Source organism: Ornithorhynchus anatinus, chromosome 10, assembly GCF_004115215.2.
Source record: "Ornithorhynchus anatinus isolate Pmale09 chromosome 10, mOrnAna1.pri.v4, whole genome shotgun sequence".
NCBI classification, from domain to species: Eukaryota; Metazoa; Chordata; class Mammalia; order Monotremata; family Ornithorhynchidae; genus Ornithorhynchus; species Ornithorhynchus anatinus.
Genome location: NC_041737.1, coordinates 53,710,223 through 53,736,400, shown reverse-complemented (window position 1 = coordinate 53,736,400; position 26,178 = coordinate 53,710,223). Strand labels below are relative to the sequence as shown.

Sequence of the window (26,178 nt, the reverse complement as noted above, 5' to 3'; positions counted from 1 at the left end):
AGGGCAAGACGTGGCCCTGAACCATCCTCCCTGTCCACCCACCCCCCGCCCCCCCGCCCCCCTCCGGGCCCTTACCGTCCCAGCTTCGCCCCCCTCAGATGGCAGGGTCTCGTTCTCGGGCCCCGGGGAGGCCCACCGGCAGCCGAGGGTCTCGGCCCAGAAGGACCCCAGGAAGACGTCCTCCGGGGTCCCGGCCGGGCGGAGACGGTCGAGGAATTCCAGGAAGCCCGGCATCTCGTCGACGCGGGTGGAGAGGGCCAGGGAGCCCTGCGGTGTCCGGTGGACGGGCCCGGCGGAGAAGGAGAACATGTCCGTGCTGCTCCGGCCGTCACTGTGTGCCCAAGCCGTGCCCATCAGGCGACCGCTTTTCCCCTGGGGCAGAGTGAGGACGGGGCCGGGGGAGGGTGGGATCACTCAGTTGCACTCTCTCCCTCTCTCTCTATAGTAATTATCGTATCTGTTAAGCGCTTACGACGTGCCAGGCACTGTTTGAACGCCGAGGTAGATAGAGGGTATGGGGTTGTCCCACGTGGGGCTCACGGTCTTAATCCCCGTTTTACAGATGAGGTCACCGAGACCCGAGAAGTGAAGTGATTCGCCCCAAGTCACACAGCTGATGAGTGGTAGAGCCAGAATTAGAACCCACGACCTCTGACTCCCAAACCTGTGCGCTTGCCACTGAGCCACGCTGCTTCACTCCGTCTCGCTCCCCCTTTCTCTGGCTTCTTTATAATACCGCCGAGATCGGCCCTTTCCTCTCCACCCGAACGGCTATCTTACCGCTACAGGCTCTCGTGATATCCCGGCTGGATTATCGTGTCAGCCTCCTCTCCGATCTCCCGTCCTCCCGATCTCTCCCCGCTCCAGTCCGTTCTTCACTCCGCTGCCCGGCTCATCTTTCCGCAGAAAGGCTCCGGGCCTGTCACTCCCCTCCTTAAAAACCTCCAGTGGTTGCCCATCGACCGCCGCACGAAACAAAAACTCCTCGCTCTGGGCTTCAAGGCTCTCCATCCCCTCGCCCCCTCCTACCTCTCCTCCCTTCTCTCTCTCCACCGCCCACCCCGCACGCTCCGCTCCTCCGCCGCCCGCCTCCTCGCCGTCCCCCGTCGTCGCCCATCCCGCCGTCGACCTCCGGCCCACGTCCTCCCGCCGTCCCGGAACGGCCTCCCCCCTCACCTCCGCCAAACTGACTCTCTTCCCCTCTTCAGAGCCCTACTGAGAGCTCACCTCCTCCGAGAGGCCTTCCCACACTGACCTTCCCCTTTTTCCTCTGCTCCCTCTCTACTCCCCCTTCGCCCCCCTCAGCTAAGCCCCTTTCCCTCTGCTCCTCCCCCTCTCCTCAGCACTGTGCTCATTTGTTTATTACCCTATTTATTTCATCAATGAGGTGTACATTCCTTTGATTCTATCTATCGTGATTAAGCTGTCTTGTTCTTGTCCGTCCGTCTCCCCCGATTAGACCGTAAGCCCGTCAGTGGGCAGGGACCGACTCTATCTGTTGCCGAATTGCCCATTCCAAGCCCTTAGTCCAGTGCTCTGCACATAGTAAGCGCTCAATAAATACTACCGAATGAATAAAGTACAATATAAAGGACATATAAAGTACATCCTCTTGATTCTATTAGTTGTGATTACGTTGTCTTGTTTTCGTCCGTCCGTCTGGCTCTCCCGATTAGACCGTGAGCCCGGCATGGGGCGGGGATGGATGGTCTCCATCTGTTGCCCGATTGTCCATTCCGAGCGCTCAGTCCAGTGCTCTGCACCTAGTAAGCGCTCAGTGAATACTACTGAATGGATTGAATGAATAAAGAAATAAATGACCGTCATGGACGTAAGTGGTGCGGAGGGAGGAAGAAGAAAGGGAGCGAGTCGGGGCGCCTCAGAAGGGAGTGGGAGAAGAGGAAGGGGGGGGGGATTAATCAGGGAAGGCCTGATTAATTAAAAAATATATATATATATATATAGAAAAATCCATTTGTCTTCGGCAAGCGTGGAAAAAAAACCTCTCGTACGATCTACAGGTAGGCAGATCAGAAACAGTTTCGTTTTCACCCATTATTTTATGGAGTTTGCACCCTATCATAAAAGGCCTCTTACAATAAGTGACTCTCCAAGAGGCCTTCTTGGAGGAGGCGGGCCTTCGATCGGCGTGGCTCAGTGGAAAGAGCCCGGGCTTGGGAGTCTGAGGTCATGGGTTCGAATTCCGGCTCCGCCAGTTGTCAGCTGGGCGACTGGGGGCAAGTCACTTGTCTGGGCCTCATCTGTAAAATGGGGATTAACCGTGAGCCTCACGTGGGACGACCCGATGACCCCGTATCTCCCCCAGCGCTTAGAACGGCGTTCTGCACATAGCAAGCGCTTAACAAATACCAACATTATTATTATTGTTTTAATGAGATGTTCATCCCCTTGATTCTATTTATTGCTACTGTTCTCGTCTGTCCGTCTCCCCCGATTAGACCGTGAGCCCGTCAGAGGGCAGGGACTGTCTCCGTTACCGATTTGTCCATTCCAAGCGCTTAGTCCAGTGCTCTGCACGTCGTAAGCGCTCAATAAATACCCTCGAATGAATGAATGATTATTATCAGGCCTGGAAGGAGTCAGCGCCGGGCGGATTTGAGGAGGGAGGGCGATCCAGGCCAGAGGCGGGACGTGGGTCGGGGGGCAGCGGCGGGGTAGAGGAGATGGAGGCCCGGTGAGAAGCCTGGCATTAGAGGCCCCAACTGTGCGGGCTGGGTGCTCATCAAGTAGCCTGGCGAGGGAGGAGGAGGGGGCTCAGAGAGGATTTGAGGGCTTTTCAAGCCAAAGCTGAAGAGTCTCTCCGGGATGAGGAGGATCTGCCTGAGCTGAGTTAGTTCCCCTAAACACCGGCCCTCGAGGAGAAAACAACCGACGACGGGCGGGGAGAGAAGAAAATGATTTCCAAGGAGCGCAAACCAAACGCTAAAGGAGAACCAACTGCGGGAGGGTGGGGCAGCTGAACAGGGAACAGGCAGAATCATAGTGTCGGTATTGGTTAAGCGCTTCCTCTGTGCAGAGCACCGTTCTCGGCGCTGGGGGAGATCCAGGGTCATCAGGTTGTCCCAAGGGAGGCTCACAGTCTTCATCCCCCTTTGACAGATGAGGGAACTGAGGCACCGAGAAGTGAAGTGACTCGCCCACAGTCCCGCATGGCAGCGTGGCTCAGTGGCAAGAGCCCGGGCTTGGGAGTCCGAGGTCATGAGTTCGAATCCCGGCTCTGCCACTTGTCAGCTGCGTGACCGTGGGCGAGTCACTTCACTTCTCTGGGCCTCAGTGACCTCATCTGGAAAATGGGGATTAACTGTGAGTCTCCCGTGGGACAACCCGACGACCCTGTATCCACCCCAGCGCTTAGAACGGTGCTCTGCACATAGTAAGCGCTTAACAAATATCAACATTATAATTCGAACCCATGACCTCGGACTCCCAAGCCCGGGCTCTTGCCACTGAGCCACGCCGCTTCTAACAGATACCGCAGTCATGACGATGAGGATGATGAACCCCCAACGCTTAGACCAGTGCTCGGCACATAGTGAACGCTTAACAATAACATCGTCGTCACTATCGACGGTGCCCGACACATAGTAAACGCTTAACGAACGGGAGAAGCGGCGGGTCGTAGCGGCTAGAGCCGGGACCTGGGAGTCAGGGAGCCGTGGGTTCTAATTCCAGCTCGGCCGCCGGTCCGCTGTGTGACCCCGGGCAAGTTTCTTCACCTCTCTGGGCCTCAGTTACCTCATCTGGAAAATGGGGAGTGAGTCTATGAGCCCCAAGTGGGACAGTGACTGTCCAACCCGATTTGCTTGTACACCCAGCGCTCAGTACGGTGCCCGGCACATAGTGAGCGCTTAACAATATACCATAATCACTGTTAAATACCACAGGCATCCTTATGGTAAGGATGAGGCTGATGATCATGAATGAAAGGAATCCCCCCTCCTAGACCGTGAGCCCGTCGTGGGGTAGGGGCTGCCTCTATCTGTTGCCGAATTGTACTTTCCAAGCGCTTAGTACAGTGCTCTGCACACGGTAAGCGCTCAAATAACTAGGATAGAATGAATGTTCGGCACACAGAAAGTGCTCAATAAATATGATAGAATGAATGGATGTTCTGCATGCAATAAGTGCTCAATAATACGAATGAATGAATGGATGAATGAATGCTGTGCACACAGTAAGCGTTCAATAAATATGATGGAATGAATGAATGTGTGCTGTGCACACAGTAAGCGCTCAATAATTCGATAGAATGAATGAACGAACGAACGAACGAAGTGCACACAGTAAGGGTTCAATAATACGAATGAATGAATGAATGAATGAATGCATGAATGCATGAATGCGGTGCACACAGTAAGCGCTCAATAATTCGATAGAACGAATGAATGAAGTGCACACAGTAAGGGCTCAATAATACGATGGAATGAATGAATGCTGTGCACACAGTAAGCGCTCAATAGTACGATAGGATGAATGAATCCCCCGATTAGACCGTAAGCCCGTCACACGGCAGGGACCGTCTCTATCTGTGGCCGACTTGTTCATTCCAAGCGCTTAGTACAGTGCTCGGCACATAGTAAGCGCTCAATAAATACTATTGAATGAATGAATGCATGCTGTGCACCCAGTCAGCGCTCGATAAATACGATAGAATGAACGCATGCACGCAGGAAAGGAGCTCCCCGGCCGGTCTCCCCTCCAGCCCTCCAGCCGCGAGCGGCACCGTGCGGGCTGCCGGGGTCGGGGTCGGGGTCGGGGGTCCCGGTCCCGGCCAGCAGGGGGCGCGGTGTCGGGGCGGGCGGGCGGGCCGGCGCCGCTCTAGCCCGTGGCCTCGGTGGCCTTAACCCTTTCCCGGGGCGGGTTTGGACGCGGGGCGGCGCGGGCCGGGCCTCCTCTGCCGCCGCCGGGGGAGATGGCGGCCGGGCCCGGGAACCTTCCCGCCGCACCCCCACTCCTCCTTCCGCCCGCCCCCGGCCGGGGCTTGGGCCGGAGGAGGGGGGGGGAGGGAGGGGGAGGCCCCGCTGCCCGGACCCCCGCCGGAGGGGGAGGGCGGACCGCGGGGGGCGCCGAAGGGGTTAAAACCATAGAGCGGGGCGGGAGGGAAAGTCCCGGAAGTCCCTGTCGGGGGTCGGGCGGCGGCCATAGAGTCGCCAGGGGCAGGAGGCCGGAGCGCGGGGAGGAGGACGAGCGAGCGAGAGGGAGAGGGAGGGGGAGAGAGAGAGAGAGAGAGAGGGGCTTGGCTGGGCGGGCGGCCATGGCCCCGCGGTGACCATAGAGTCGGGGCGGGGGCCTAGAGCGGCGCGGCCGGAAGCGGCGGAGAGGTGACTTCCGGCCGGGCGGGAGGGAGGGAGGGAGGCCCCCTGACCCCGGCTCCGGACCCCCCCCCCCCCACGCCCTCGCCGCCAGCAGCAGCAGCAGCAGGAGAGGGGTGAGTGTGGGGCGCGCCTGGGGGAGGGGACGAGGGGAGGGGGGCCCGGCTGCCCCTCCCCCCAACCGGGTGGGGAGGCTGAAATGTGCTTTGGGGGGGGGGAGGCTTCCAGCCCCTCCCCCGGCGCCGGAAATGGGGGGCGTTTGGGGGCAGCAAGGCCGGGGGGGAGGGGCGGGCCCAGGAGCCGCCCTCCCCCCCCCCCCCCATCGATCGATCGATCAGCGGTGCTCATTGAGGCCCGCCTCGCTTCCCTCCCGGCCCCCGCCCCGCTCCCCTGGGGGAGGGGTGGGCTGGGACCCTCTCTCTCTCTCACTAATCGATCAATCAATCAATGGTACTTATGGAGCCCCGCCCCGATTCCTCCCCGCCCCGCTGACCCGGGGGACGGATGGCCTGTGACCCTGTCTGTGTGTGTGTGTGTCTCTCTCCCCCCGCCCACCCTCCCGTCTCACACCCACATAGTCTAATCGATCGATCAATAGTATCTATTGATCACCCCCTCCTCCTTCCCCGTCCCCGCTGACCTGGAGGGGGGGGGGCTGGGTTGTGACCCTGTCTCTCTCCCTCTCTGTGTGTCTCGCAATCTCTCTCGCTCACACACACACACCCACATAGTCTAATCGATCGATCAATAGTATCTATTGATCACCCCCTCCTCCTTCCCCGTCCCCGCTGACCTGGAGGGGGGGGCTGGGTTGTGACCCTGTCTCCCTCCCTCTCTGTGTCTCTCGCAATCTCGCTCACACACACACACACATAGTCCAATCAATCGATCAATAGTATTTATTGAGCACCCCCTCGCTTCTCCCCGCTGACCTGGAGGGGGGCTGGACTTTGACCCTGCCTCTCTCCCTCTCTGTGACTCTCGCAATCTCTCTCTCTCACTCACACACACACACACACACACACACGGAGCAATCAATGCTATTTATTGAGCGCCGCCTCACTTCCCTTCCCCCGCCCCGCCTCCCCGGGGGAGGGGCGGACGGTGACCTTGTCTCCCTTTCACACCCACACCCCCCTCCCACTCCGATCCATCGTGTTTCTCGAGCACTTGCCGAGCGCAGAGCTCCGTACTAAGCGCTGGGGAGAGGATGATAAAAGAGAGACTCTCGCCAGCCCCGGGTCACCCCTTGACCTCCCCCGGCCCAGGACGGGAGTCTCGGGCGGAACCGGCCGCGGAGAAGAGAGGAGCACCACCGCCGGGGAGGACGACCCGGCCGCCGTCTGAGCAGTCGGAGGGGATGGGAGTTAGACGCCCCCGGGAGGAACCCTGCGGCCCAGAGGGGAGACGGAGAGGGGCCGGGGGCCGAATCTGGCTCTCCCTTCCCCCCCCCCCCCCCGCGCGTAAACTCATTTGAGGAGTAAGTTTCATTCAGCGGGAGCCCGGAGAACCTCTCCCGTCGATCGAAGCTACTTCTTGAGCTCTTGCCGTGTGCAGAGCGCCGCACCGAGCGCCGGGGAGCGCGCCGACCCGCGGCGTCGGCGGACTTCTCCTGCTCGCTCGCCCCGGACCCCGTCCTGCCCCGCTCTCCTCCTCCTCGCCCTGATCACCGTTGCCGCCCGAGGCCCCACCTTAATGAGATCGGCCGCCTGCGAGGCCTCTAATCCAGCTCCGTCAGGGCTGTTATTAAAGAGGAGGAGAGAGCGGTCTCTCCCCCGCTACGTGGGGCAACAGCCTGGGCTCCGGAGGCAGAGGTCGTGGGTTCTGATCCCGACTCCGCCGGTTGCTTGACTCCGGGCAAGTCACTTCACTGGGCCTCGGTGACCTCATCCGGATAAGGGGGATGAAGACCGTGAGCCCCACGGGGGACAGACTGATCACCTCGTGTCCCCCCGGCGCTTAACACGTAGTGAGCGCTTACCAGATAACACCATTGTTACGATGCCTGGCCGTGTCTTTCACCCCCAGCGGCGGGTGGACCCTCCCTTTCCCCTCCCAGATCCCGGGGGGGGGGGGGGGTGTGAGGTCCCACCTCCCCACCCGACGACGAAGCGCCGCCCGGTCTTCTAGATCGCCAGGCGACTTGCTCCTCCTTCCCTGGGGTCTGACCAGACTCCAGCCCGCTGCGGCTTCCACGGTCCGGGCCCAGGGGGTCTTTTGGGGCAATGTCTGTCTCCCCCTCTGGACTGTAAGCTCGCGTGGGCAGGGAATGTGTTTATCATTATATTGTACCCCCCCCAAGCACTTAGTACAGCGCTCTGCACACAGTAAGCGCCCAGGATGATTGACGGAGAGGGGGAGGCCGAGGGTCCGGCCCAGGTTGGGCGGGGGGGGGGGGGGCGGGCGGTTCGCAGAAGGGAAGAGCGACCCCTGCCCCAAAGGGGTTAGTTCTGGGGTCCGTCCGCAGCGGGGCTCTCTGCGGCCGCTCTCTGTCTCCCCCCCGGAGCCGGGGTTGGAGGGGGCCGGCGATGAGGACCCCCTCTCCCCAGGGCCCCGTGCAGGAAGGGGTCCCCGGCCTCTCACCCTGGCTCCAGCGGGGTCGTGGCCGGCTCCGCTCCCCGGCAGCTGAGGCGGGAAGCGGTGGGGAGATGTCCCAGCTGAGGGTGGGGGGGGTGTCTTGACCCCCCCCCCCCCATTCCTGAATTCCCAAAGCCAGCCCCTCTGAGGCCTGAAGGAAAGAGGGACAGGGTCACCCCAGGACCATCCCAAGCCTGGGGGTGGGGAGACTTGGGGGATCCCTCCTATCCTCGTCCCGGCCCTTCCCCCCCCACCCCAGGACTGCCGCTGAAGGCTGCAGCCCCTCACCTCACCTGTGAATGTCCTTCGTCCGCCCTGAAATGAGAAGGCCCAGCCTGATCCTGCCCTCAATAATAATAATAATAATTGCATGTGTTAAGCGCTTACTATGTGCCAAGCACTGTTCCAAAGTGCTGCTGGGGACATGACACCCCTCTCTCTCTCTCTCGCTGTCTCACTCTGTCTCTCGCTCTGGGCGTTAGCACATGAACCTCTCAAAGGCTCCGACGACCCCACGAGCCCGGAAGCTCCTTGTGAGCGGGGGTCGTCTCTGTCAGCTCCGTCGTTTCGTCTTCTCCCAAGCGCTTAGTACGGTGCCCTGCCCGCAGTAAGCACTGGGGATATAGCGTTGATTGAACAGAGAGGAAATGCCCAGAGGCACTTCGTAATAATAATAGCTAGGGTGGTATTTAAGTACTTACTGTGTGCCAGGCACTGCTCTAAACACGGGGGTAGATGTGAGCTGATCGGGTAGGACGCCGGCCCCGTCCCACGTGGGGCGCACAGTCTTTCATTCATTCAATAGTATTTATTGAGCGCTTACTATGTGCAGAGCACTGTATTAAGCGCTTGGGATGAACAAGTCGGCAACAGATAGAGACGGTCCCTGCCCTTTGACGGGCTTACGGTCTCATCGGGGGAGACGGACAGACGAGAACAATGGCAATAAACAGCGTCGAGGGGAAGAACGTCTCGTAAAAACCGATGGCAACTAATTAGAATCGAGGCGATGTACAATTCATTAACAAAATAAATAGGGTAACAAAAATATATACAGTCGAGCGGACGAGTACGGTGCTGTGGGGATGGGAAGGGAGAGGTGGAGGAGCGGAGGGAAAAGGGGAAAATGAGGCTTTAGCTGCGGAGAGGTAAAGGGGGGATGGCAGAGGGAGTAGAGGGGGAAGAGGAGCTCAGTCTGGGAAGGCCTCCTGGAGGAGGTGATTTTTAAGTAGGGTTTTGAAGAGGGAAAGAGATCAGTTTGGCGGAGGTGAGGAGGGAGGGCGTTCCGGGACCGCGGGAGGACGCGACCCGGGGGTCGACGGCGGGATAGGCGAGACCGAGGGACGGCGAGGAGGTGGGCGGCGGAGGAGCGGAGCGTGCGGGGTGGGCGGTAGAAAGAGAGAAGGGAGGAGAGGTAGGAAGGGGCAAGGTGACGGAGAGCCTCGAAGCCTAGAGTGAGGAGTTTTTGTTTGGAGCGGAGGTCGATAGGCAACCACTGGAGTTGTTTAAGAAGGGGAGTGACATGCCCAGATCGTTTCTGCGGGAAGATGAGCCGGGCAGCGGAGTGAAGAATAGACCGGAGCGGGGCGAGAGAGGAGGAAGGGAGGTCGGAGAGAAGGCTGACACAGTAGTCTAGCCGGGATATAACGAGAGCCCGTAATAGTAAGGTAGCCGTCTGGGTGGAGAGGAAAGGGCGGATCTTGGCGATATTGTAGAGGTGAAACCGGCGGGTCTCGGTAACGGATAGGATGTGTGGGGTGAACGAGAGGGACGAGTCAAGGATGACACCGAGATTGCGGGCCTGAGAGACGGGAAGGACGGTCGTGCCATCCACGGTGATAGAGAAGTCTGGGAGCGGACCGGGCTCGGGAGGGAAGATGAGGAGCTCAGTCTCGCTCATGTCGACTTTTAGGTGGCGAGCCGACATCCAGGTGGAGACGTCCCGGAGGCGGGAGGAGATGCGAGCCCGAAGGGAGGGGGAGAGGACAGGGGCGGAGATGTAGATCTGCGTGTCATCTGCGTAGAGATGGTAGTCAAAGCCGTGAGAGCGGATGAGTTCACCGAGGGAGTGAGTGTAAATGGAGAACAGAAGAGGGCCAAGAACTGACCCTTGAGGAACTCCAACAGTTAAAGGATGGGACGGGGAGGAGGCTCCTGCAAAGGAGACCGAGAATGACCGGCCAGAGAGGTGAGAGGAGAACCCCCACAGAGTCCGTGAAGCCAAGGTGAGATAAGGTATGGAGGAGGAGGGGATGGTCGACAGTGTCAAAGGCAGCAGAGAGGTCAAGGAGGATCAGAATGGAGTAGGAGCCATTGGATTTGGCAAGAAGGAGGTCACGGGTGACCTTAGAGAGAGCAGTCTCGGTAGAGTGGAGGGGACGGAAGCCAGATTGGAGGATAGGAGATGCGGTGAGGGGGTCGGAGGAAGTGGAAACAGAGGCGGTTCATCTGAGAAGGTGGCGTCCCCCCCCAACTCAGGGCGGAGGCGTCTCTCTCGGGCGTTTTGGGCGGGGGAGAGGTTTGATTTGGGGGACGGGGGGAGAGCATTTCAGTCCAAGGCGAGTGGCACGTGGCCAGCGGTTTGGAGCGGACACCGGGGGTCTGGAGGAGGTTGGCGCGGCGGGAGGTGGGTCGGGGAGCCGAGGACGGCCAGACGAGAGGAGCTGGGAGAGCCCCCCACCCCAGAAGTGGGCTGCCGCGGCGGGGTTGGCACACCACACGTCTCCCGGGGGCGCGGGGGGCTCCCGCTCCCATCCCGTGTAGATCACGGGGCCGGAGGGGGGCGGGTGGGGGCCAAGGGGAGGGATGCCGGGACTCCGTGAGGGAGATTTGGGGGGGGGGGAAGGGGGCGACGCCCCGGTAGCCCACGTCCGGAAGCGCCTAGTACGGTGCCCTGAGAAGCGGCGTGGCTCGGTGGAAAGAGCCCGGGCCGGGGAGTCAGAGGTCGTGGGTTCACATCCCGGCCCCGCCGCTTGTCGGCCGTGTGACCGTGGGCAAGTCGCTTCACTTCTCTGGGCCTCGGGGACCTCATCCGGAAAAGGGGCATTGAAACCGGGAGCCCCACGTGGGACGACCTGATCGCCTCGTATCCTCCCCCGCGCATAGAACGGTGCTTGGCACGTAGTAAGCGCTCAACAAATGCCGTCATCGTCGTCATTATTATTATAGTAAGCGCTCGATGAATAAGACCGACCGAGGCAGCGCCTGAGGCCCCCTCACCACGCCCCCCCGGCGTGTCTTCCCCCGGCAGGATCCCGTGGCCCGCCCCCTCCCCGGCATGGAGCTGCGGGAAGAGCCCTGGGCCCCGGGGCCCCTGGACTCGGAAGAGCAGCAGATCCCCAGCCTTGAGCACCCAGGTAAGGAGCGGGACTCCCGCCTCCATTCCACCCCCCCCCCCCCGCCCCCTCCTCATCCCCGGACACCGGGGGCCCCGCCGGTCGGGTCGATCCGCGGGCTCCGCCCCCGTCCGCTACCCCGACTCTCCACCCCTCCGGTCAGTCGTACCTACTAAGCGCCGGCGAGAGTCCGATAGGACAGACCCCATTCCCTGCCCGCCACGGGGTTCGGCCCCGCGCCCCGTCCCCTCGTCGGACCACGAGCTCATGCGGGGCCAGACCCGGGATCCCTCCGGGGCGGGGGGTGGGCCGAGGGGGCGCCGGGGACCCCCTCCCGCCGTCCCCCGCCCGCGAAGCGTGACCGGTCCTCTCCCCCACCCCGGCCGGCGCAGTGGGCATCCTGATCATGACGGACAGCGAGGAGGACGAGGGCCGCGCGTCCAGCCCGAAGGGGGGCTCCCCGGCCGGCGCGGTCCCTTCCCCGCCCGCCCCGGGGGGCCGGCGGCGCGGGGGCGGGGCGGCCAAGACCCCGGGCCCCCCGCGGCCCCGCCCGGCGGCCCCGGGCCAGAGCCCCTACATCTGCAACGAGTGCGGCAAGAGCTTCAGCCACTGGTCCAAGCTGACGCGGCACCAGCGCACGCACACGGGCGAGCGGCCCAACACGTGCGGCGAGTGCGGGAAGAGCTTCAGCCAGAGCTCGCACCTGGTGCAGCACCGGCGCACCCACACCGGCGAGAAGCCCTACGCCTGCACCGAGTGCGGCAAGAGGTTCAGCTGGAGCTCCAACCTCATGCAGCACCAGCGCATCCACACGGGCGAGAAGCCCTACGCCTGCCCCGACTGCGGCCGCTCCTTCACGCAGAGCAAGAGCCTGGCCAAGCACCGGCGCTCCCACACCGGCGAGAAGCCCTTCTGCTGCCCGCACTGCGCCCGCGGCTTCAGCCAGAGCAAGAGCCTGGCCCGCCACCTGCGCCTCCACCCGCCGGCCGCCCGGGCGCCCGGGGCGGCCGCCGGGCCCGGGAACCCCGGCCCCGACCGGCCGGCCCGCCGCCCGCCGCCGGCCCCCAAGCCCTACGTGTGCGTCGAGTGCGGGCGGGGCTTCGGGCTGAGCGCCGGCCTGCTGGCTCACCAGCGGGCCCACCGCGAGGAGGGCCGGGGGGCCGCCGCCGCCGCCGCCCTCACGGAGGAGGAGGAGGACGACGAGGGGGAGGACGGGGAGGAGGAGGAGGACGAGGAGGAGCCGGCGCACATCTGCGTGGAGTGCGGCGAGGGCTTCCGCCAGGGCGCGGCCCTGAGGCGTCACAAGCGGGTCCACGCGGTGGAGGCGCCGCGCCTCTGCGGCGGCTGCGGCCAGAGCTACTACCGGGGGCCGGGCCGGGCCGGGCGCTGCGCCCAGTGCCAGGAGAGCGGCCGGTAGGGGAGGGCCCGCCGCCTCCCGTGCGTCTCTCCCCGCCCGCGCCGCCGGGCGCCCCGCGCCGAGGCCGCCCCCGCGGCCCGGGCCCTCCCTAGGATCGGAGGTGGCCCGTAGGAGTTTCTCGTAGGCTTGATTTGTTTGGGGTTTGTTTTTTTTGAGGCGCCCGCCCCCGGGCCCCCGACCTCTCCTCCGCCCCCCCTTCACCCCGTCCTCTTCCCCACTGCCCCCGTCTGTCCGACGGGGAGCGGGGAGCGGGCCCGGAGGGCCGAGAGGGCTGGGGCGAAGCCCAAGGACGCCGTCCCCTCCTCCCGCCCCTGAGCCGCGGAGCCCGCGGGCCGAGATCGCAGAAAGCGGAACTGGAATGGGATGGGGGGAAGACCGGGGGCCGGGCTGGGGGACGCCGGCGCGGGGTGGGAGGCGCCCCGGGAAACCCCGACGCCGGCCCCCTCCCCGGCTCGGCCCGGCCCGGCGCCACCGGCCGGGGGTCGGCGGGCGGGAGCCGGGCCAATAAACAAGTCAGCCTCAATCCCCTGTGTCTGTCTCGGTCCCTGGCCGGGGTGGGGGCGAGCGGAGGGAGGGCCCAGCCCGGGTGGAAAGAGGCCTCCGGCTACGCTTCCCGGGCGGCCCCGCCGCCGGACCCTGCGAGCTGGGGGCGGGGGCGAGGGGGGCGGCGGGGGACACCCGCCCACCTCCCCCATCCCTCCCCACCCCAGCCCCACCCGCGGGCTCGGAGATCTCCCGGGAGCGGGAGCGGATTCGGGCCGCGGGAGGTGCCGGGAGGCGCTTCCCGGGATTGGGCGGGAGCCAGGCTGCCCTCCCGGGCTGTGGCCGTGCTGGTTTAGTTGTCCGGCCGCTTCTGGCTCGGCCGGATCTCGGCCCGGACCCGACCTAGTTCCCCTCCCAGAGAGGCCGCCCGTGGGCCTCTCTCTCTCCCCGTCCCATCCTTGCCCTCACTGTATCTTCCTTCCGGCACGCCCTGGCTCCTCCTGCTCCTCCCCGTTCCCCCCGACCCCTCGGCCAGCAGCCCCCGTCCCTCTCCCCACCCCATCCCCTGCTCTCGGTTTGCCCACACCATGAGTCGGTCAGAGCAGCCGTGTGGCCTAGTGGATAAGAGCAGGGGCCTGGGGCTCAGAAGGACCCGGGTTCTAATCCCAGCTCCCCCACTTGTCTGCTGTGTGACTCAGGGCAAGTCACTGACTTCTCTGGGCCTCAGTTCCCTCATCTGTCAAATGGGCTTTAAAACTGTGAGTCCTACGTAGGACAGGAACTGTGTCCAAACTGATTATCCACCCCAGTGCTACTACAGTGCCCTGCACACAATAAGCGCCCAGTAAATACCCCCGATGGATCGAAGAGCACTCAGACACCGGGGGACCTGAGTTTTAAACCCAGCTCCACCCCTCGCCTGCTGTGTGACCTCGGGCAAGACTCTCAACGTCTCTGTGCCCCAGTTCCCTCGCCTGCAGAATAGGGATTCAGTACCTGCTCCTTCTCCAACTTAGACTGTAAGCCCCGCGGGGGATCTGATGTTCTTCTACCTCAGCACTTAGTTCAGTGCTTAGCACAAGGTAAGCGCTTAAACACCACAGGCGTGGAGACAATGGGGAATCCTTATTTGCTTAGCAGAGTTCCTATGGGGTCTCGATCTGGAGTCTGCTCCTTCCAGGATTTACGAGGGGGGAGGCCCAGCGTGCGGGAAAGAGAAGGAGCGGGAGGCCGGGCCTGGAGAAACTTCGCTCGTGGACCCCCGTGCTGCCCCTTCCCACAGCTGAGCCTCCGGCAGTGGGCCCAGATTCCCCTCCTACCTCTCTCCTCTTTCTTCCCTCCCTTTTTCCTGCACTGTAGAGTTCAGGTCACCTCCTCCAGGAAGGCCTCCCCCCTTTCCGCACCCACACCAGGAAGGGGATCACCCCCCAGAGGGGTCCGGGGTCTTCGGGACGGAACGTCAACCCAGGCAGCTTCCCGAGGCTCCCCGCCCCCAGTTCCCCCACCTGATTTTCTCTCCCTCTCTGCCGCTCCATCTCCGTCTCCCTCTGCGCCCGAGCGTCTCTGTCGGAACCCGATTCCGTGGCTCCATTCGATCGATCCCTTCGATCGTGTTTATTGAGCACTCGCGCTGTGCGGAGCCCTGTACTAAGCGCTGGGGAGGGTACAGTGAAACGATGAGCGGACCCGTTCCCCGTCCACAGTGGCTGGCGGGTAGAGGACGAGCTGCGGCCTCGAGGACACCCCCAGGCCTTCGATTTCCCCCTTACCCGCCCCTCCCCGCCCTGGCAGGTCTCCGTGCTCCCGAGGGGGCCCGCGCTCACCCTAAGGGCTGCAGTAAATCCGGGCCCTGGCCTCCTCGTAGGCGTGGGTGGTGGCACACCACGTGAGGTTCATCTCGGAGCCCTCGGTGGTGCAGGAATAGTAGACTTTGCCCTTGTGCGGGAAAGGGAAGCGGCACGCTTTTGGCGGGAGTTCCTCTGGGACAGCTGGAGTGGGAGAGAAGCCAAGAGCTTTTGAATGTGGCCTTCCAAGGCAACCCCCTTCGCCCCCCAACGTACACAGACACGTGGACGTTGTCCATCCACCTACTCTACTGTTCCCCTTCTTCGCCCCCACCCCCGTTCCTGGCCCGGCCGAGCCCGCCTTGTAGAAGTTCCCCACCCTCTGTGGCTCCGTCTTTGGGCTCTGCCCTCTTGCCCACGCTCTCTCCTCCGTGTGGAACTGTCTCCCAAATCCTGTCTGCCCTGCCTCCATCTCCTCCTCTGGTCCCTCCTCTTCTTCCTCCTCCTCCTAATCCAGGTCCTCTTCATCCTTGTCCTCCTCTTCTTCCACCTCCTTTTCCTCCACCTCCTCCGCCACCAACTCCTTTTCTTCCTCCACCTCCTCCTCCTCCACCTTTTCTTCCTCCACCTCCTCCGCCACCAACTCCTTTTCTTCCTCCACCTCCTCCTCCTCCACCTTTTCTTCCTCCACCTCCTCATCCATGTCATTCATTCATTTAGTCATATTTATTGAGCATTTACTCTTCCACCACCTCCTTTTCCTTCTCCCCTTCCCTCCGCTGCCTCATCCATGTCCTCTTCCACCTCTACTTCCTCCTCCACTCCTTTTCCTCCTCTTCCTGTCACCTTTTCCTCCACCACCTTCTCCACCTTCTCTCCGGCCGTCTCCTCCTCCCCTTTCCTCCTCCACCACTCCCGCTTCCTCCATTTTCTCCTCCACCACCTCTTCTTCTTTTTCTCTTCTCCCTCATCTACCATCCTCCTGCCACTTATTCTTGCAGTCACTGGGTCTCTGTTGACCCCGTGCGTGTTTCCATCTGCTGACGCTAACTCTCCCGTTCCCCCAGAAGCTCCTTGAAGGCAGGAACTTTGCACTTGCCCCCGGGCTCCTCCCGGAGCATTCAGTGAACACCTGTTGGTCGCTGGGCAAACGATCCTACCTGCCGCCCACCAGAGAATATAAGCCGACCCTCCTCCCTCTGCGTCGTCAGAAAATGACCCGAGGGTCACAGTGAACCCCAAGCTGAACGACAAGAGCCGGCCAGTCCCCACGATCCCGGAAACATTAAGCCGAGTCTCAGAAATCTTCCCCCCAGAAGGATAGGGCGTCATCGGCCCTGGATGATTCGGGCGTTCCCGTGCCCGGAGGCAGAAGTCTGGACCGGTTGGGCTTCAGCGGCCCCTGGCCGAACTCCGGTCCTACCATTCGGTCCTCCCCGCCCGGAGCCCCTTACCTTTGTCTGGACAGAAACTCCACCGCTTGTCCCGGTCAAAGTTGGCGGCGGTTGGACACCAGAGCTGGGCTCTGTCTTCCGAGATACAGGCCTGGATCGCTTTCCCCTTGTAGGTGGACGGGAAGACGCAGGGACTGCCTTTGGAGTTCCCGCCGTAGGCTGCCCAGAGAGGGGTGGGAGGAGGTGCTCAGTATATGCCGTCGACGATGAGGACGATGAGAAAGATCGGGCCGCAGGTCAGAAAACCCAACTGCCAAATGAGTTCCGTCAATCCCCTCCTCTTACAGACCCTCTAGACTGGAAGCCTGTTATGGGCAGGGAACGTGTCTGCTAATTCTGCTGTGTCGTACTCTCCCGGGCGCTTAGTACAGTGCTCTGCACCTAGTAAATGCTCGATAAATGCCCCCGATTGATCGATAGATCAAAATGTGGCCCTCGTGGATTTAGGTGCCAATCTCTCGATGTGCATCTGGACATTCGACTGTTTGGCTGCCCGGGGTCTTTCTCCTTCCTCCGACTTTTACCCTCCAAAGTCGCGTCTGTCCGCCTCCCCTCGCTGGATCGGCCGGCACTTCCCCCGGCCCCCGCTGCCCCCTCCCCGCGCCTGGCCGTGTCCTCCTCCCCTCCCGCCCCGCGCCCAGCTCGCGCTGGAGGACGCAGTCCTTCCACCGCTTGACTTCTTCAAAGTGGCTGGTCACGGCGCGCCACGGCCTGTCGCCGAAGGACCCGTCGGGGGTGCAGTTGGTGTAGCGTTTGCCGCCGAAGGGGAAGCGGAAGACGCACCTGGGAAAATCTGAAGAGCGAAAGCCCGAGGCCGGAAACGGGAGCCGGGGATTTTTGCCCTCCCCGCTCTGCGGTTCTGCCCCTGAGAGTTGGGCTGGCCTACTCGCTCTCCAGCCAGCTACTTCCCGTTGCCTCATTAATAATACTAATCCTACTAGTGAAATCCGAGCGATATTTCTTAAGCGCTTACTATGTGCCAGGCACAGAGGTGGATGGAAGCGAATCGGGTTAGACACAGTCCCTGGCCCATGTGAGGCTCCCAGTCTCCACCCCCCAATTTACAGATGAGGTAACTGAGGCACAAACAAGCAGAGTGACTTGCCCAAGGTCACCCGGCAGACGCACGGCCCGAGTCGGGATTAGAACCCACGGCCTTCTGACTCCCAGACCCGTGCTCTCTCCGCTACGCCACGCTACATCTCCCCTCCTACTTTAAACTGTGAGCCCCATGCGGGATGGGGACTGCGTCCAACCTAATTAACTTGTACCTACCTCAGCCCTTAGAAGAGAGTTTGACACATAACAAGTCCTTCAAAAAGGCCATTGAAAACCCTCCCTCCACATCTCATTAATACCAAAGAGGCCCCTTCTAGTTTGTGACTGTATTTACCCCACTGTGACTTCTATAATATTCAGGAGTTGACCCCACGCATTCCTGGCAGATTCATTTAAAGAGCCCGGGCTTGGGAGTCAGGGGTCATGGGTTCGAATCCCACTCTGCCATTTGTCAGCTGTGACTGTGGGCAAGTCACTTCACTTCTCTGGGCCTCAGTGACCTCATCTGGAAAATGGGGATTAATTGTGAGCCTCAAGTGGGACGACCTGATGGCCCTGACTCTCCCCCAGTGCTTAGAACAGTGCTCTGCACATAGTGAGCGCTTAACAAATACCAACATTATTATTAAAGGCACATTGGCAGTCCAGGCAGAGGAACCCCTCCGTCTCCTCTCCCTCCTGCCTCCTCCGGCCTTGCCGTGAAGGAGGGAGAAGATCTCAAAGCACTTCCCTCCCTCCCCGGTCAGGAATCACTTGTCAACTTGTCCTTCCCCTCGTCTCCAGGAGGGATTCATCCAACCCCCGCCCCCCGACAAACACACCCCAGCCACATCCGAACCCCTCCTCTGCTTAAGGTCTTCCCGGATAAGAGAAGCCACGTCATTCTCCCTCTCCCACCCCACCATCTCTCTCTTCCTCCACGGTCGGTCAACTCGTCCTCAAAACCTCAAAAGCTGCAGCGGCTTCCTTTGGCTTCCTCCTTGGGGGCTCCGTTCTCCTGGCGGAGCCCCCGAGGCCCAGACATCTTCTGCCCGCTCCCCTTAGCCTTCTCTTCCCCGCTGCCACCTGACTTGATGTCCCCTGCTGATCTCTGAGGCCCTCATTGAATTCCCCACTCCGGTTGGATGGCAGGTAGCCCAGGACTCTCCTGACCTAAGGGCGCTGGCAGGATCACTCACCAGTTTCCAGAGGCCCCCGATGGATCGGCTCCTCCGTCCCCCATTCCCTACGCCCCCGTGAACTCACTCTTGGCCCCCTGCCTCAATCCCCCCGAGCCCCTCCTTTGCCCCATGACTCTGTGACCTTGACCTTGCCTCCAGCCTCTTCCCTCCTGCCCCTCCCCAGCATTATTGCCCCACATTGGCACATAGTAAGCACTTAACAGATACCACTATTATTATTATTCAGTTTCACCTGAAACTGCCCACAAGGAGGAACCGCTGAAATGGAAACCCAGAGACAGCCAGCTCAGGACAGTGACCGTGGCCAGCGCCATCCTCCCCGCCGCCTCTGGAACCCCGGGCGGGCTCCCAGCCTTATATATCCCCCCACCCCTCCCCCAGCACAGCGTGGGGGGAGAGGCCCGGGGCCTCTGAAGGGGTGAAACTGACCCCCAGGTCAATGACCCCTGACCCTGTTGTACAGTACTCTTCCAAGCGCTCGGTACGGTGCTCTGCACTCAATAAATGCCACTGATCAATAATTGGGGGACTGGATGGGATCGAACAGCTGACAAAGACCAAAGAATTGACCGACTTGCGATGATTTACTGACTGACTGTGGGCGAACAACCGACCATCACTCACTGGCTGATGACGGCCACCCTTCCTCACCGGTGCCCAGTACGGGGCATCCACCGACCACACGTCCCAGGAGGCCAGAAAGGATGAGGGAGGGCAGGGTGGGTGTAGAGAGACACCCCCAGAGACGATTCGGGCCACGAATCTGCCGCTGCTGAGTGGAGGCCAAAATGTTCCAAGACCTTACAGGCTCCAGGCCCTCCCACCCTGCTTGGTGAGAGGAGGGGGTTGGGAGGGGGCAGCGACCAGATGGGGAGGTCCCAACCAGCAGGGATGAGGTTCTGTCTCTTAGACACCAAGGAGGGGATGACAGAGCCAAAATGAAACCCATCCGTTGCCTGAGGGGGGAACGGCATGTTTAAGTCCTGAGGCAAAGGGCCTTCGTGCTCTCCCACCCGAAACCACCCCCCTGGGCTCCTTTACAGCCCGTTGAGTAGCCACAGTGGGCTAAGCCAGGGGCAGAGGTTGTATCAGCCTGGAGGTCGGGACCCAGAGCACCCCCCCACCCTCCCAGCCGGGCCCTGTGACATTAATCCAAGGAAGCGTAGCTCCTGCTGTCGCCCTCGGGTCGATCCAATCCACTCCTCACCTGACCTTGATTTACACCAGGCAGAGGGAGGATGAGGAGCATTTAAGGGGGCAGAGGAGGGCAGTGCATTCTGGAACTTGTAGTTCTCCCTCCTGGGCAGGACTAATCATAATAATACTATAAGCCCGTCAAACGGCAGGGACCATCTCTATCTGTTGCCGACTTGTTCATTCCAAGCGCTTAGTACAGTGCTCTGCACATAGTAAGCGCTCAATAAATACTGTTGAATGAATGAATAATAATGTTGGTATTTGTTGAGGGCTTACTATGTGCAGAGCACCGTTCTAAGCGCTGGGGAAGATACAGGGTCATCGGGTTGTCCCGTGTGAGGCTCACAGTCTCAATCCCCATTTTACAGATGAGGGAACTGAAGCACAGAGAAGTGAAGTGACTTGCCCACAGTCACACAGCTGACAAGTGGCAGAGCCGGGATTCAAACCCGTGACCTCTGACTCTCAAGCCCGTGCTCGTTCCACTGAGCCATGCTGCTTCTCTATGGCTATCACTGCCCCCGTCCCCAAAAGCCTTATTAAAGGCCTATCTCCTCTTCCCTCACTAAGCCCTCCTTTCCTCTTCTCCCCCTCCTTTGTGCATCGCCCTGACTCTCTCCCTTTATTCATCCCCCCTCCCGGCTCCACACCGCTTACGTTCATACCTGTCATTTATTTATTTTTATTAACATCTGTCTCCCGCTCTAGACTAGAAGCTCGCTGTGGGCAGGGAATGTCTCTATCTGTTGCCGACTTGTTCATTCCAAGCGCTTAGTACAGTGCTCTGCACATAGTATGCGCTCAATAAATACTATTGAATGAATGAATGAATGTGTCTATTGTCATAGCGGGCTCTCCCAAGGACTTAGCACAGTGCTCCGCACACAGTAAGCGGACTCAACAGATACGATTGACTGACCGATTTGTGCCCACTCCACCCACAGCCGTTCAGAGGGTCGGCCTTGCCACCCGAGGGGTTAGGAGGTTTTGAGGGTGGGCTGGATTTTAGAGCTCGCCTGGCTGAGGTGGAAGGGCAGGTCTCTGGCAGGACTGGCCCTCTGCCTTCTCCGTGAGCCGGTGGTCACTCCAAATTTTTTGCTCCATTGCCAGAGATGAGGGTCGGAATGTTCCCTCCACCCGGGGCTCTCTCTCCTCCCGCCCTCCTGCCACCCGAGGCCGTCCCCCCGGATTTCTCCGAGGCTCGGACCCCCCGAAGCCCACCCTGAGGGTCAGCTGGACTAGCAGGCAGCTCCCGGATCTTTCACCTGGGACATCTCGGTCCAGAACTCTGGCCCACACAGCCTCCATCCCCAGGGGCTCTGGGGCCATTTTAGTAATAACGATAATCATAATAGTGCTTATTCTGTGCTTTCTATGTGCCAAGCACTGTGGAAGATACAGGTCAATCAGGTTGGACACAGTCCCTGTCCCACATGGGGCTCACGCTCTTAATCCCCATTTTACACGTGAGGTAACCGAGGCACAGAGAAATGAAGCGACTCGCCCAAGGTCACGAGCGGACGCGTGGCAGAGCCGGGATTAGAACCCAGCCCTTGGGCTCCCGGCATTTCCCTCCGGGACCCCCGGCCGACTGGTCGCCCCCCCCGCCTCACTGCCGTTCCTTCTAGCGGTAGTAATAGCATTAAGTGCTTACTATGTATGGAACACTGTGCTAAGCACTGGGAGAGTACAGTCCAACAGAATCGGTAGTAGTAATAAGCAGTAATAACATTTTTTAAGCACTTACCGTGTGCAGAACACTGTTCTAAGCACTGGGAGAGTACAACAGAGTTGGTATTAGTGATAAGAGCATTTATTAAGAGCTTACTCTGTGCAGAGCACTGTGCTAAGTGCTGGAAGAGTGCAATGCAACAGAGTAGGGAGTAGTGATAATAGCATTAAGTGCCTACACTGTGCAGAGCACTGTACTAAGCGCTGGGAAGGTAACGATACAACAGAGTTGATGGTAATAATAACGATGGCATTTGTTAAGCGTTTACTACGTGCAGAGCACCGTTCTAAGCGCTGGGGGGGATACAAAGTGATCAGGTTAATAATAATAATAATAATGTTGGTATTTGTTAAGCGCTTACTATGTGCCGAGCACTGGGGTAGACATAGGGGAATCAGGTTGTCCCGCGTGGGGCTCACAGTCTTAATCCCCATTTTACAGATGAGGGAACTGAGGCACAGAGAAGTTAAGTGACTTGCCCACAGTCACACAGGGTTGCCCCACGTGAGGCTCCCAATCTTCATCCCCATCTTCCAGATGAGGGAACTGAGGCCCAGAGAAGTGACTTGCCCAAAGTCACGCAGCCGACAAGCGGCGGAGCCGGGATTAGAACCCACGACCTCTGACTCCCAAACCCGGGCTCTTTCCACCGAGCCGGTAATAGCTTAATTTAACACTTACCATATGCAGAGCACTGTACTAACACTGCCCACTACGACAAAGCTGCTAATGGTAATAATAGCATTTATTAAGCACTTACCCTGTGCAGGGCGCTGTACTAAGCACTGGGAGAGTGACTTCATTCAGTATTGCAGCTGAAGGGTACAGTGTTCAACCAGGCGAGGAAAGTCACGTTAGTTATTTATGATATTTCTAAAGAGTTCAATAGATATCGATATAGCAATATGAATTCGGCTGTCCACCCTCGTTCAACCCAGCCGTTCAGTACTTACGTAAATATTCTTTTCTCCACTACTTCCCCTCTCCCTCATCTATTGTTTCGTCCGTCTCCCCCCCCGTAGACTGTAAATTCCTTGTGGGCAGAGATCGCCTGCCATTTCTGTCGTACTTTTCCAAGCGCTCAGCACAGTGCTCTGCACACATAAGTGCTCAATAAAAACCACTGACGGGTTGATTAATTGCCAAGCACCGTGCTAAACCCTGGGGTAGATTCGAGATGATTATTTCCCCTACCTGTAACACATTTTCGGGTCTGTCTCACCCCTGTAGACTGTAAACTCATTCATTCACTCAATAGTATTTACTGAGCGCTTACTATGTGCAGAGCACTGTACTAAGCGCCTGGAATGAACAATTGGGCAACAGATAGAGACCATCCCTGCCCAATGACGGGCTCACGGTCTAATCGGGGGAGACAGACGGACAAAAACAAGACACTCCTAGTGGGACAGGAACTGTGTCCAACCTGATTATCTTTTACCTCCCCCGGCGCTTATTAGAGTGCCTGGAGCATAGTAAGCTCTTCCAAAATGCCATTTAAAAAAACCAAACCTGGGTTTTCTAACTCCCAGGCTCCTGTTCTTTCTCTGCAGTCACATTGTCTTCCCCACCTCCAGCTGTGGATGAATAAGGCAAGGAATTAGTGAACCAGCAGGTCTTGGGCGTAATTAGCTACTGATGAATAACGCACAGAGGAACGCTAAGGCCCCGGAGCGAGCAGGATGGCTTAGTGGATAGAACATGGGAGTCAGAAGGATCTGTATTCTAATCCTGACTCTGCCCACCTCTCTGCTGAGTGACGTTGGGCAAATCCCTTCACTTCTCTGGGCCACAGTGACCTCATCTGTAAAATGGGGATTAAGACTGTGCCTCATGTGGGGACGGGGCCCAACCTGACGAGCTTCTATCTACCCCAGGGCTCAGTAAGGAGCCTGGAACGTAGTAAGCGCTTAATAAACTTCTCCCGGCCTCTAGACTGCAAGCCGGTTGTGGGCAGAGATTGTCTCTATTACTGTATCGTACTTTCCCAAGTGCTTACAACAGTAAGAGAAGCAGTGTGGCTCAGTGGAAAGAGCCTGGGCTTGGAAGTCAGAGGTCATGGGTTCGAATCCCAACTCTGCCACTTGTCAGCTGTGTGACTGTGGGCAAGTCACTTCACTTCTCTGTGCCCCAGTTACCTCATCTGGAAAATGGAGATTAAGACTGTGAGCCTCACATGGGACAACCTGATGACCCTGTATCTCCCCCAGTGCTTAGAACAGTGCTCTGCACATAGTAAGCGCTTAACAAATACCAACATTACATTATTATTATTATTATTACTTTCCCAAGTACTTAGAACAGTACTCTTTGCGCAGTAAGTGCTCAATAAATACGGCTGAATGAACAAATACCAATAAAATAATAATAATAAAAAGTAGGGCGGTTGAGGGTTCCTTGAGAAGCAGTGTGGCTCGGTGGCAAGAGCCCAGGCTTGGGAATCCGAGACTGTGGGTTCTAATCCTGTGCCTCATTCATTCATTCATTCATTCATTCATTCATTCAGTAGTATTTACTGAGCGCTTACTATGTGCAGAGCACTGTACTAAGCGCTTGGAATGAACAAGTCGGCAACAGATAGAGACAGTCCCTGCCCTTTGACGGGCTTACGGTCTCATCGGGGGAGACGGACAGACAAGAACAATCGCAATAAATAGAGTCAAGGGGAAGAACATCTCGTAAAAATAATGGCAACTAAATAGAATCGAGGCGATGTACATTTCATTAATAAAATAAATAGGGTAATGAAAATATATACAGTTGAGCAGACGAGTACAGTGCCGAGGGGATGGGAGGGGAGAGAGCGTCAGTTACCTCATCTGTAAAATGGGGACTGTGAGCTTCAGGTGGAACAACCTGATTACCCAGTATTTACCCCAGCGCTTAGAACAGTGCTCTGCACATACTAAGCGCTTAACGAATACCAACATTATTATTAATCCTGGCGCCACCACTCGTCAGCTGGGAGACTTTGGGCCAGTCACCACTTCTCAGTGCCTCAGTGACCTCATCTGGAAAATGGGGATGAAGACCGGGAGCCCCACCTGGGACAGCCTGATGGCCTCGTATGTCCTTCCCCAGCGCTTAGAACAGTGCTTGGCACATAGTAAGCGCTTCCCAGATACCAAAGTTGTCATTGTCGTGATTTCTTCCTGCTTTTTCCACAAGATGGCGCTTTGAAGACGGTGCCAATTCCCTGCCCTCCCGGGGTGGGTTTGGAGCCCCCCGAAGCCCTCGACTGCCCAGCTTTCCACCCCAATTCTCATCATCTCCCCTCTCTCCCTTTGCCCTTATTCACTCGTTCATGCAATAGTATTTAGCCAGCGCTTCCTGGGTGCAGAGCACTGTACTAAACAAGGAGCAGCGTGGCTCGCAGTGAAAAGAGCCCGGGCGTGGGAGGCAGAGGTCATGGGTTCGCATCCCGCCTCTGCCACTTGTCAGCTGGGTGACCGTGGACAAGTCACTTCACTTCTCTGGGCCTCAGTGACCTCATCTGGAAAATGGGGATTAACTGTGAGCCTCCCGTGGGACAACCCGATTCTACCCCAGCGCTTAGAACAGTGCTCTGCACCTAGTAAGCATTAACAAATACCAACATTATTATTATCAGTCATCATCCCCATTTTCCAGATGAGCTCACTGAGGCCCAGAGAAGCTGAGTGACTGGCCCAAAGTCACCCAGCTGATAAGTGGCGGAGCCGGGATTAGAACTCACGACCTCCGACTCCCCAGCCCGGACTCTCTCCACTAAGCCACGCCGCTTCTCTGAGAGATTACATTCCCGGCCCACAACGGGTTTATGGCCTCGAGAGCCCTTAGTTCCCTCAAGCCCATCACTCCCGCAACGTCTCTCCCCCAAGAACAGTGCCCGGCGCAGAGTAAGCGCTTAACAAAAACCATCATTATTATTATGAATTTAAGATAAAACAGCCCTCTGAACAGAAAACTCCTTGTGGGCAGGGAGGATGTCTACCAACCCTGTCGTAGTGAACTCTCTCAAGCGCTTAGCACGGTGCTCTACACGCAGGAAGTGCTCAGATAAATGCCATCGATCGGTTGATGGAGTGATTGATAAGAGAAACGGAAACATCTCCCTCCCCCCTCGACAGTTGTCTTCTTCCAAGAAGTGACGCAGAACTCCCACCCCCCATCCCCATCCTCCAGACTGCGCGTTTATCCCTGTCCCCCTGCCGCCCTCGACTTGAAAAAAAAAATCTGTGGTATTTGTTAAGCACTTACTCTGCGCCAGACACTGTACTAAACGCTGGGGATAAATGCACAGCGTGGCTTAGCGGGACGAGCACGGTCTTGGGAGTCAGAGGAAGTGGGTTCGAATCCCAGCTCCACCCCTTGTCTGCTGTGTGACCTTGGGCAAGCCGCTTAACTGCTCTGTGCCTCAGTTACCTCGTGTGTAAAATGGGAATTAAGACTGAGCCCCAGGTGGGACAACCTGATCACCTTGTATCTACTTCAGCGCTTAAAACAGTGCTTGGGACAAAGTAAGCGCTTAATATTACACTAGATCATCAGGTTGCACAGAGTCCCCGTCCCACATGGGGCTCACAGACAATCGTATTTATTGAGCGTTTACTGTGAGAAGAGCACTGGGTTAAACGTTTGGAGGGG

The 26,178-nt window shown here is 59.0% G+C and overlaps 1 protein-coding gene across 1 annotated transcript; it reads left to right on the top strand.

The window, feature by feature from the left end:
- The first annotated feature begins 5,424 nt into the window (after nucleotides 1–5,424).
- LOC114814641 (zinc finger protein 787-like) lies at nucleotides 5,425–13,185 on the top strand. Its single transcript, XM_029073409.2, has 3 exons — nucleotides 5,425–5,449; nucleotides 11,161–11,266; nucleotides 11,638–13,185. The coding sequence occupies exons 2-3, from the start codon at nucleotides 11,188–11,190 to the stop codon at nucleotides 12,660–12,662; spliced, it is 1,104 nt and encodes a 367-aa protein (XP_028929242.1). The 5' UTR covers nucleotides 5,425–5,449; nucleotides 11,161–11,187; the 3' UTR covers nucleotides 12,663–13,185.
- The last annotated feature ends 12,993 nt before the right edge of the window (nucleotides 13,186–26,178 follow it).